This window comes from Cupressus sempervirens, chromosome 3 (assembly GCF_028749045.1).
Source record: "Cupressus sempervirens isolate cs-2001-9-10 chromosome 3, ASM2874904v1, whole genome shotgun sequence".
In the NCBI taxonomy this organism is placed as follows: domain Eukaryota; kingdom Viridiplantae; phylum Streptophyta; class Pinopsida; order Cupressales; family Cupressaceae; genus Cupressus; species Cupressus sempervirens.
Window position 1 is genome coordinate 672,272,989 of NC_143120.1, and position 12,354 is coordinate 672,285,342.

General features: G+C 36.3%; 1 protein-coding gene and 1 pseudogene across 1 annotated transcript; one reads left to right on the forward strand and one right to left on the reverse strand.

The window, feature by feature from the left end:
* Positions 1 to 415: 415 nt before the first annotated feature.
* LOC149568515 (putative pectinesterase/pectinesterase inhibitor 61) lies at positions 416 to 2,659 on the reverse strand. The gene is made up of 2 exons (XM_089821418.1): positions 1,594 to 2,659; positions 416 to 792 (listed from the first exon to the last, which is right to left on the reverse strand). The coding sequence occupies exons 1-2, from the start codon at positions 2,603 to 2,605 to the stop codon at positions 764 to 766; spliced, it is 1,041 nt and encodes a 346-aa protein (XP_089677544.1). The 5' UTR covers positions 2,606 to 2,659; the 3' UTR covers positions 416 to 763.
* Positions 2,660 to 5,339: 2,680 nt separating this feature from the next.
* Positions 5,340 to 12,354, forward strand: part of LOC149568516 (monothiol glutaredoxin-S11-like) — a 145,130-nt pseudogene continuing 138,115 nt past the window's right edge.

Below are 12,354 nucleotides of genomic sequence, written 5' to 3' on the forward strand. Positions count from 1 at the left end.
GTTCATTTTGGAGCTCTCTGGTTTCTACGCTTGAATTGTTGTTATTTTAGAATGAGGATTCACATGAAAAGGCTTATGCTGAGGCCAAACTTTTCTGCATGTTCTGCATTGATTTACTACCCTATGTGAGCGATCAAATCACTTAATCTATTGCTCCCAAAACATCAGAGGTGAATAATTAATTATTTATACTTTTACAATTGACAGCAACAAATCTTCAGTATTTATGCTCATTTCGAACCACCAAAATAACTCAGCACATTTTTAAAACGACCCACTAAACTTGACTTCGGTAAACCCATTGCCACCTTATGGTGTGATTGCTAGTATTATATATGAGAACAATACATCCATGCATATTTTATTATTCTAACTTCAAAATAATCGAGTTAAACCAGAATGGAGGAGCAACCAATAACAAGATAACGGAATTCTTTTACAAAAATATGATTGTAGCCCAGAATGGAGGAGCAACCAAGAACAAGATAATGGAATTCTTTTACAAAAATATGATTGTAGTGTGGCGATAGCGAATCAAATAACCTTAAAAAGAAGAGAAACAGTTATCTTGAAAATCTCCAGAAACAGATGCTAGTATTATATATGAGAACAATACATCCATGCATATTTTATTATTCTAACTTCAAAATAGACGAGTTAAACCAGAATGGAGGAACAACCGATAACAAGATAACGGAATTCTTTTACAAAAAGAAAGAATATTATGAACAATTTTGCAGGTTTGAAGTCTCTCTCATTTAAATCATGATGCAGCGGAATGTGAGATTAGACCTGAAATATCGCCATTGGAAACAATAAATCTAGTTAGAAGGGTGGATTGCCTTTCAATTTAAAATCTACACTGTCCAATTTGAAATAACCTTAAAGAACGGATTACTAGTTATTCTTCATTTTCGAAAGAAATAAACACTTGTGCGTCTTCATTAAATTGAACTTGACTCCACAAAATACAGAGGAAAAGAATTTGTGAAACGATATTGTGAAACGAAAGGCAGGTTTGAAATCTCTCTCACTACTTAAAACGTGTTATGGAGGCAGCAGAATATAACGGATTAGATTTATTTTTGCAACAAGATATGGGCATTGGAAATAAGGAAGAGGAGAGAATGGAAAATGAATTGCCTTTTCAGTTTAAAAGAAACAAAATATTAACAAGATTGGGACGATTTTCTGATCTGTCCGAAACAAGTGGAGAAGACGAACACTTGTTAAAGAAAAGTTGCGAGTTTCTTTACCGCAATAAAATTTGTAAGAAATTTTGGAATAAACCTGAAACGGTACAGTACTAATCCTTCTAGTAACTATGAAATAATGCAAAATAAAATTTAAAAGAAGACACAACAATCTTTCTGATATATAGCAAATAGTAGCTACCCAGAATTTTCCTGGTTTAAGAAGATATAAAGAATCTTAGGGTCGCCAAAGAAATAGAATTATGTGCAAGGAAAGGCAGAGAGGCCCAAGGAGCAGAGATGAAGAGAAATCTCCTCCCTCTACATTAAAACATATAATTGCAACCACTTCTTTTTCGTAATTCGCATAATGAGTTGAAAAAAAGAGACAAAATCATACCAATTAAAGTTGCACAAGGGAGAGTATTCGCAACAATGGTGGTCTTGCTCCTTCCCTCTCCAATCAGCACCACATTAATCTTTTCTTTGCAAAGCCCCGCATTGACATTCTCTTTGTAAATCCCCTGCTTCACAAAGATAACATAAGGCTCCCTACTGTAGGATGGCGCATTATGGAGAGCCTCTGTGATAGTATTGTAATGCCCACTTCCATCTTGAGCCACGGTCACATTCACATTCTTTAGTAGAGCACCAGAATCTTTAATCCGCTCCGGAAATCTTTCCCGAATGCCCTGTTTCGCTACTTCCTGTGGGTGCCGCCTGTGAGATTGCACAAACACTTGCTCACTGGTTTCCTGATACGGGACATAAAACGTTTCGGCCTCCTGGGTGGTTAAGGGAAAGGAGAGATTGAGGAGGTACATCGCATTGGTTATGGAGTTGGACAAGTGCCGAGATCTTTCCTGTAGCGGAACAGTTACTGCACTGCCAAAATCTTGAAGCCACTCCGAACAGGTGTCGTGGTTCTTCACAATTTCATAGAGCCATAAGTGAAGGTTCGCAGTCTGGCGCCCATTTGAGGGCTGGAGCCCCTCTGCTAGCAAGAGCTTTAGGGCAGACATAGAATCCTCCAGCATAACAGTACACCTTTCCAAGGACGTTCTCTCATACAAATCCCCGTGCTGGGGGTCTAATTTCAGAGCTAGGCGGTAGGCTTCATGGGTTTGACTCATTGTCACATTCGCGGTCATATATGCGAAATTCTTGGGGCTTTCTCTTTCAGCATTGGGATATGACAGCAGAGTAGAAAGGCAGAGCTCCGGATACAGTGTTCTATTGCAGGCCGACTCCATGGCTCTGAATGCTGATGATCTCCCATTATGGAAATGTATTGCAGTGAAGATAATCAAGAACAGAGACGTTATGAGACATGAACGAAGCAAGGTTGACCAATTTGGTATATACCATGGTAAATTTCTCCGACGCAGATGAGAGGGAGAGCCGGGGTTCATTGTGGAACGCAGACAATTGAAGCAGAAGAGGCAGGGTTCATTTCACCCAGAATCCCATTTTGAATCAAGCGCCTCAACATATATAGCTTATGCGGAGCAGACAACTTGATGCTCGTTTATCATCATGAACGTTGAAGGGCAAAGAATGTTTTAATTTTTTTAAACACTCGTATTGTATGGAAAAAATTTAAATATTCATCTCTTAACGTGTTCATGATAACCATATTCAATATTAGGTAGCAGACTTTGTACATTTCATTTTCAAATTGGAGTAAAAATTCAAGTCATTTTACTATGTGATTGTGGTAATCACAACTTTACGATAATATAAAGTAGATGTTTTCCTTTTTCTAATTCTAATTTTGTTCTAAAATATTGAGATGTTAATAAAGGAAATAAATTTCATAGATGAGATATTTGTTCTTAGTTTTTTCATATTTTTTACCTTTAAAAAAAATCATTTATAAATGTGTTATGTACAAAGACTATTGAACAATATAATGACTTGCTCAAGGTTCACTAGGACCAAACATTATAAGATGTCCATGAGGAGGGATAGAAGCTAGTCTAGAAGAAGCGGACATCCATTTCAAATAAGAAGAAAAAGCTAAGATATGCCCTAGCTACATGTGCAAATATAAGCACAAATAGGAATATCCCTAAACCTAGGGTCAAAACCCTAAATTTGATCATATCCACTAAATTCCCTCTCAAATAAAAAATATAAAGCATTTGGATCACAAACATTAGGTATAGTCATGATTCATCACAAAAAAAGGGGTAAGTTTAGTAAAAAATATAAAGCATTTGGATCATAAACATCGCGTATAGTCAAGATTCATGACGAAAAAAGGGGCAAATTTAGCTATAAAGAGGAAATCATAACAAAGACCCTAGGAGTAGAAAACAAAACAAAGAGATCACAAGAAATCGACATAAATAGAAATGACAACAATACTAGCTTAACTATTATTAGCAATAGCCACACAAAAGAATGTTGGTTCCATTATAAATTTCTTGGCCTCTTTTATTTTTTGGAATGATCCCAGTACGAAAATGCCAAAAAATGTTGATGGTCTCTTGAAGCATTTTGCGATCAAGTAGGTATCACTTCCCCCTCTAGTAATTTTATCTATATGCAATACAAAAATAGAAGTACTAGGAATGAGTTATTATATGGGCATACAAAAATGGAAGTATTAGGAATCAATTATTATGAGCCAACATGTTTGTATGAATGCTATAGTGTTAATCTCTTTAAATGGAAGCCAAATTTCAATGGAAGTGATTTAAGCCATGCTTTAGTTCAGACTTGGTTGGTAATAAAGAACTTACTAGTAAAATTGTTTCACACTGAAATCATTAAACACGTTGAAGATATTGACATTAATAAGCTATCTAAAATCATTATCGTGATAGGAATAATTCAATGTGGCTATAAGGGAAAGATCTTTATATTAACTGGTGCAGGAGCACCCACATCAAGTATTTTGGACGTGATTCTTGCACGAGTCGACTTGAGGAATTTATCTCGATTTTGTCATTAGGATAAGATCTTTGCTTGGGATTTGTTCAGAGCATTGTGGGGTCATTCTTCCCTATTCTATATTGATCTAGAATATTTTGTAAGCTGTTTTGGTGGGAAGTCTCTTTGGGTTAGTTTTCTATTTTGTAATAATCTAGAATGTTCCATAGACCATCCTAGCAAGTATAAATATAATTTTTAGGTTTAGGTTTAGGTCAAGCTTTTGGATACGAAGTCACGGGGAGAAGAAATCTTTAGGAGAGCAAGTGTATATACTGTTTATTTGATGAATCAATTAGAAGAATATTGTTATCTATCTCTTTTTGGTGTTGGTTCCTTTTGTTTTTGCTTCCATTGAGTTTATCTTTGCATCATTTTTGGTATCAAAGATTGGGGAAAGCTCCGAAGGCGCTTGGGGAAAGCTTGGGGAAAACTTTTAGCTTCTAAGGCGAATTGGATTTTGTGACAGGGTGAGGAAAGAACCTCTAAGTGTGGCCAAAAGACTAGGTTGAGTGGAGAGAACCTAGATAGGAGACAATGGTCACAAGAGGAGATTTATCTCATGATCAAAAGATACTATTCGATGCATGGGTTTCATATTGGGATTTTCAGAACAAGAAGAAGAAAGAAGCAAGGAAAAGAGCAGAAGAGAAAAGGAAGAAAAGAGAAGAGGAAGCCAGAATATATCAAGAGATAAAATAACAAATGAAATTCCTAATGCTGGAACTGAGAAAGCACAAAGAAAATTCAGCGTGACTAAAAGAGTAACTGTAGAAAAATATGGAAAAAGGAAATATAGATCTGGAGCATCAACCCATTCAGATTACAGAAGCCTGTACTGAGACATTGGAAGAGAAGAGTTGTTCGTTGAAAGAACAACCTGATCACATTGATGCTGATATACTAGATGAACAAATTGATGCTAACATACCAGATGAACACAATGATGTAGATATACAAGGTGAGCAACAACATGTTTTTGATGAAACATATGATACAAAAGTTCTTGAAGATAGAAAAGAGGTTCAAATGGTTGATGAGCATTGTGATGAAACGATTCATAAAGAGTTGGATCTGATGGTCCTTAATGCAACAAAGAAATGACATTTGAGGTTAAGAAAGAAGGTGGTTTGGCCTATCAAAAGGATACTAGTAGCAAGGAAGAAGACTTGTGATGAAGCTAAGAGGATAGAGGAGGCTCCAACAGTGATGAATTCGTCTCCAAGCATGGAGATATTGCAACATAAAGACATCATAGCAAAGGATGCAACGGTTCCTACAGTAACCCAAATTGGTGAGTTCATATTTAATGAGGTTCCATCTAATCCATTCATTGTATGTTTGTAGGAGTTCTATTTGAATATGGTAAAAGTTTATGCACATATGAAAATTGACTTGGATACTGGTCAAGAGTACAAACAACAAATACCAAAGAATAGGAAGGCATGAAAGAGGAAGGCCAATCCAAGGGACTTGGATTCTATTGTCCCCGGGAGTATGGTGCAGGAGCACCCACATAAAGTATTTTGGACATGATTTTTGCACGAGCCGACTTGAGGAATTTATCCTAATTTCGTCATTAGGATAAGATCTATTCTTGGGATTTGTTCAGACCATTGTGGGGTCATTCTTCACTATTCTATATTGATCTAAAATATTCTATAAGCTGTTTTGGTGGGAAGTCTCTTTGGGTTAGTTTTCTATTTTGTAATAACCTAGAATGTTCTGTAGATCGTCCTAGCAAGTATAAATATAATTTTTAGGTTTAGGTTTAGGTCAAGTTTTTGGATACGAAGTCATGGGGAGAAGAAATCTTTAGGAGAGCAAGTGTATATATTGTTCATTTGATGAATCAATTAGAAGAATATTGTTATCTATCTCTTTTTGTTGCTAGTTCCTTTTGTTTTTGCTTCCGTTGACTTTATCTTTGCATCATTAACCCTAAATCCTATACCTATGAATTGACAATGAGGTCATCAATTTTATCACATCAAAAATGTTCGAGTAAACCATTTGGTATAAATTAGATTTAAGAAACATAGAAGGTATAGTCATATTAATCACTCTTAGAGATCTATCAAGTACAATATGTTTACAAAACTTTGATTATTGGCAAAAATATATTTAATAAAGATCAATTTCTGCTACTAGTAGCTACTAACGATGAAGCCTGCGAGATTTTCCTAGATTTGCTAGATTTTTTGATCTTATGAAGGATGAATTTATACACTTTTTAGTTACTGAGGTCTATGGAGGACAAAATATTTACATTATCTTTTCTGTAAAAGGATTTGAGCTATTGGCTATTGTTATTTTTTATAATATTACACCACCTAAGAAGGAAGTGAATGTTGGATACCATCTCTGGCTAAACCCAATTAAATCTAGGAGGATCCCTAATGGAAAGGATTGGACGTTTAGGAATTTTGACAAGTTCTACACTTCCAATTGGCTAATCCATGTAATCTTATTCAATATGACTTATTCTATTGGTTTTGATAGCAACCTTATTCACACTACTTGATACTAGTTCTTTTATAATCAAAATAATAATAGATATAATATAGTAAAACCATACAAGATCACATGGAGAGGCATGCATCAATGACACAAATAGTGTTATGTGAAAATCCCCAATGTAAGGGTGAAAACCATAGTAGGAGTAATATACCCAATAGCCTTTCCTTGCAAATAAAAGGGTGCTCTGATAAAGCATTACATCTGTTCATTTGGAAAAATCACCTTGTTAGGAATGAACATAATCTATTAAGATTACAACAACTTGTTAAGGTTACCTCGTTAATGGATTTTGATCATTTTCTAAGAGATACTTTGTTAGAGGATTTTAAAGACTCATTACAAGTCTACCTTGTTATAGGCTTACAACAGGTTCAATGGTAAGAAAGAAAACTAAATATTAGATCTAAATATGTGGCACAACTTGCCTTTTATATCCACTATGATACACTACGAAGATTCTCTAATCTACTTCCTCTAATCTAGCTCTGTTCAATGAACAAGCTCTGTTCACTAATTTCTTATGCATAAGCACCAATCTTCTATTAGCTCTCAGTTCTTTCTATTTTCATTTGCCTCCCACAGATGTCTGATAATAAAATTAGCACTAACCTCTCCAGACTTAAGTTCAAGTGTCCTTAAATCCACTCATCCAATATAGGTGTCAAAACTGTAAAATTATCTTGCTCAAATCATCCATTCAAAATTTGAAATACATAAGTGATCCTAGTCACAAAATACCTATGACTACCTATTCATAGCTTCCTATTCATACAGGCCAGTCGTCCCACCTCTAAGTCTACTTCTAGAGTTGTGCCTTTGCCTTCTTCTATCACTTCTACTACTTCTCTTTGTATGCATGTCACATCACTATCAGACTCTCTGTTGGTCTTGTCACATTAGTGGCGACTCAACTATGGCAATCAAACTTCTACAACTATCTTCCAGTCGTAGCTTGTCTTCATCCCATTTCTTGTCATGATCGATATGCTAGTCTACCAGTGGTTGCATTGCCTTGCAATGCTCCAAACTTCTTATTGACTAGTTTCCAATAAATGACAACACTTCATGAGTGAGTCCTCCCATCACCACTTTATTAGTCAATCATATCGATCTGATTAGTTAAGTCCAACAGTCTCCCTCTTTGGTATTGATTGCAAAACTTCTCTATTAAAAATAAAGGCTTGGTTAACAAGACTACATTCTCTATGTAGGTAAAGCTCTCCTATCTCTTCATTTACAAGTCTCTTTTCTACTTATCTATGGCCCTAAGACTTTATTTTCACTCCTTTTATATGAAGTTGCCTCATTCTTTGCATCCCCCCCTTTTTGTATGCTCTCCTTGTGTCATTTTTGTATGAATTTGCCTTAGGGAAAAATTCACCCAAAACCAACAAGCACAATAACTAGCACAAAAGACCAATAGAGTATGATCAAAATAACAATATGATATTCAATGCAATTGTATAGTACACTAGAGATGCTTGTATATAAAGGCCTCTATGATGCATCTAGAATGCCCAGGAGTTAGCAACATGATAAGTCTTACAACCAAACACAGGTCCATCAGGTGTGGGTTATCCTCCATTAAGCACATGAGTTAGTGCGATAATGAGAGGATAAGCCTACAAAGGTGTAGCACATACAATTATGTTGTAGACACCATGTGCTAAAATAATAGTACGAACAACTGTGATGTCTACATGATGACTCAATTGTTTATGCAAACTCTAGTGTTGTAGACACTATGTGCTAAATTGGAGTTGTGTACTCCTGTGTTGTGAATAAGACAACTTATATGAGTATGCAAACTCCTAGGTGTCTAACCTAAGAAATAATAAAATAATGCACTTATCAAAGTAAACTTAAGTAAAGCATAAATAATAATTATTTACACTAACACCCCCCCTTAAGTGCAACTTAGGGGAATGCACTTAAGCTCACAAAAGCTATGATGAAATGCACAATGGGTTTCGGCTACTAGGCCATGTTAGGTACCCAAGTGCAATGCAATGTTGAAATTTAATGAAATCTCTCTGCAAACAGAGAAAGAGGGAAAACCTCATGGGAAAAACCCTCCCCGAAAAAGAGAGATATGTACAATATAGAAGAGAAGGATTATGTGACCCCCCTAGTGAAAAATACCTTACCCCCAAGAGATCTCACAAATGAATATACTTGACCTCTGTGAAGGGCTTGGTTAAGATGTTGGCTACCTACTGCTCAGTAGGACAATACTATAGTGTGATGACCCACTCATGGATCAATTCTCTGATGTAGTGCATATGAACCTCAATATGTTTTGTCCGCTGATGCTGAACTGGATGTTTCAAGATTTCAATATCACTCTGGTTATCACAATGAATGATTGTGGGTTGGGGTAGATAAAATCCAAACTCTTTCAGAATTTGCTGTAGCCAAATAGCCTATGTCGCTACATTCATAGCTCCTCAATACTCAACCTCAGTCGATGATAGAGCAATGGCATTTTTCTTTTTACTCTGCCAACAAATGAGGCCAGAACCAAGATGAAACACATATCCTGAAGTAGACTTGCGAGAATCAAGGTTCCCTGCATAGTTTGAGTTTGTATATCCAACTAACTGAAGACCTGTACCAGCTGCATAATGTATCCCATGTGTATGTGTACCCTTGATGTAATGTAAGATGTGTTTGGCTACCTTCCAATGAAGTTCATGTGGCTCTTGCATGAAGCGAGAAACCATGCCAACTGCAAATGAAATACCAGGGCATGTATGTGTCAAGTAGATAAGACTTCCAACCAATTGTCTATACAAAGTTGCATCAACAAGTGGAGTGGAACACTTTGTCTCTAACTTAATACTTAAAAGGAATGGGGTGGATGCAGCCTTCCATTCACTCATGTGAAACTGAGCTAGAAGATCAAGAGCATACTTGGGCTGTGATAGTGTTATCCCTAATGAAGATTGATGTATCTCTATACCAAGGAAATCGTGAAGTAGTCCCAAGTCTATCATTGAAAACTTGTCTTACAAAGTGGCCTTAACATTGTCGATGATGGATGCAATACTTCTTGTAATGATCAAGTCATCCACATAAAGTACAAGGAGCAAATGTGAATCATCCCTCTGAAGAATGTAGACATTCGGATCAAAATGACATCTGGTGAAGCCTTTGGAGAGAAGGAAGGAATCCATCTTGGCGTACCAAGCTCTTGGATCTTGTTTAAGTCCATAGATAGACTTCTTCAATTTGTAAACCAAGGTAGCATCCTATATGAATCCCTGTGGTTGCTCCATATATATCTCCTCATATAGATCACCATTCAAAAAAGCGCTCTTCACATCCATCTGATGAACAACCGATCTCTGAGCTACTGGTATAGCCATTGTCAAATGAATGGAATTCATCTTTTCCATTGGTGCAAAGGTCTCAGTGTAATCAATGCTTGGTACTTGAGAGAAACCTTTTGCAACAAGTCTAGCTTTATGTTTATCCACACTTCCATCTGCTGCAAATTTGGTCCGATAGATCCACTTACACCGAACCAATTTTCTTCCCTTAGGAAGAGAGACTAAGTCCCATGTATCATTTCTCATCAAAGAGTTATATTCTTCCTCCATTTCTCTATCCCATTCTGGAATACCCATTGCTTCTTTGAAGGATTGTGGATTTGAAGTAATTGCAATATAAGCATGTGGGAGTGAGTTGTGCTATGATCTTGTCCTCCTTGTATCAGAAGAATTTCCTATTAATGGTCCTACTGCATCCAATGTTTGCTCAGCCCATCTAGGTGTAGTGGAAGAAGATGTAGTAGGAGTATCCTCAACTTCAACTGGCTGATGCCTTTGTGTTGGTTGGGGACACACATCTTCCAAGTCACTATTTTCATTATCACTCTCTTCAATGAAGGAGGAAGAAGGAGGAGTTGAAGAAGAAAAAATGGGACAACTTTCTTTAAAATGAACACTCCTCTCATAGAATATGTCATGTGTCTCTGGATCCATTAACTTGTAAGCTTTGCGTGAGTCTGCATAGCCAACAAAAATGCAAGGTTTGCTTTGTGCTTCCAATGCCTTGCATTTCTGTGGAGGAATTCTAGTCCATGCGGGACAACCAAAAACTCTGAAGTGCTTAACCATAGGTTTCTTGCCAATCCATGCTTCAAAAGGAGTTACACCATCCAAATATTTGTGAGGACTTCTATTTTGGATATAGTTAGCACAATTCATTGCTTTTGCCCAAAAAAATTGATCAAGAGACTTGTTTTGTAGCATGGAAGTGGTCATCTCTTTGAGAGTTCTATTTTTCCTCTCACCAACACCATTCTGCTTGTTGGTGTTTTAAAAAGAAACTAAAAACCATTGAACAACAAAATGCTCAATACCAAAATGACATTACTCACACAATCTAAAGGCCAGCCAATTCTTATTAACAATTGTATGTGCAAAGCATTTTGGCCCAACTTCAACAAAACCAAGGGTGGTTTTCTACTCTTCCGGCTCTGCAAAACCAGGGTGGGTATACCTAGGGATGATTCAAGACTGGAAAAACTGTATGAGGATTATTTTAGTTTTATTTTGATTCTCATCTCAAATCCTTAAATACATACACAATTCTTGATAATTTGATAAACACATCCCATACAACAGATATGGCCAAAAATTCTTCTATAGATTTGCAAGTGTTCTCAGCAATAGTGGCTAACTGAAGCTAAAACATTCCATGCAAACAAGTACTGGCCAACTTTGAAGATCTTCAGGAAATAAAAGTAAAATTGATTTAATTCTGCATTTTTGACAACCATTTGTGACACATTTCTCTTTCAGCTGGATCAAATTTGATCAGTGCCTAATTCATTGGGGTTCAGAGTCTACTAAAAATTTCTAGATCTAATTTGTTGCCTTACAACAAATTTCATCAGCAATTCTTATCAAAATTCATCATTCAACATCCTTTCCACTACTACAGCAACCTTATCAAATTCATCAAAGCTTTTACTTAATCCATTGAACTAATAACAGTGATGAACATATATACAACCTAACTGAATTGCATTCAATTGCACAAGCCTTTACTCATACAACATCAAGATAACCAAGTAATCAAAAGGAGACAAAGTTCAGAAAGAACTGATATGGGGACAACTCATAATTTGTATTCATTTTCCTTGAAAATTGTATACAATTTATAGTAAACTCAGAATGACCTTTAGAAAGAAACACAGATCATTCTATATTCATGTATTCTCAAGATTTGACAGAGAAAATACACCACGAATTTTTGCTCAAAACAATGGACCCAAAAACAAACTAAGTATATCACTTAGAAAAATAGAATTCAGACCTTCACATTGCCTTGAAAACTCACTTATATAGGCATGAGTTGCAACAAGCAAAGGGCAAATATGGCTGACAAGTGTCTTTTACAAGGAATATTTACATACACCTATCACAAAATGACAAAAATGTTAGTAACAGAAGATGTCCAAATCAAAACATTCTTTTTGGTGGGTTAGCTTCTGTCACATGCTCTAATGTTGCTGAGCTGGCTGTTCTTCTAATCCTTCCTCGTATGCAACAGCCAAATTAACCAACGATGAAGTTTGTTCTGATGATGGCACGTCAACCTCCACCTGTGGGCTTTCACCGTCTTTATCCTGTATGGTGGGAGTAACTTCTACCTTTTCCCCTTCTTTAGTTGTATCGGCATCTTGTGGTCCTGG

Coding starts and splice junctions, on each gene's coding strand:
- LOC149568515 (XM_089821418.1), bottom strand. CDS start 2,605: ATGAACCCCGGCTCTCCCTCTCATCTGCGTCGGAGAAATTTACCATGG. Junction 793..1,593: donor CCCTTGTGCAACTTTAATTG/GTATGATTTTGT, acceptor GCGATATTTCAG/GTCTAATCTCACATTCCGCT.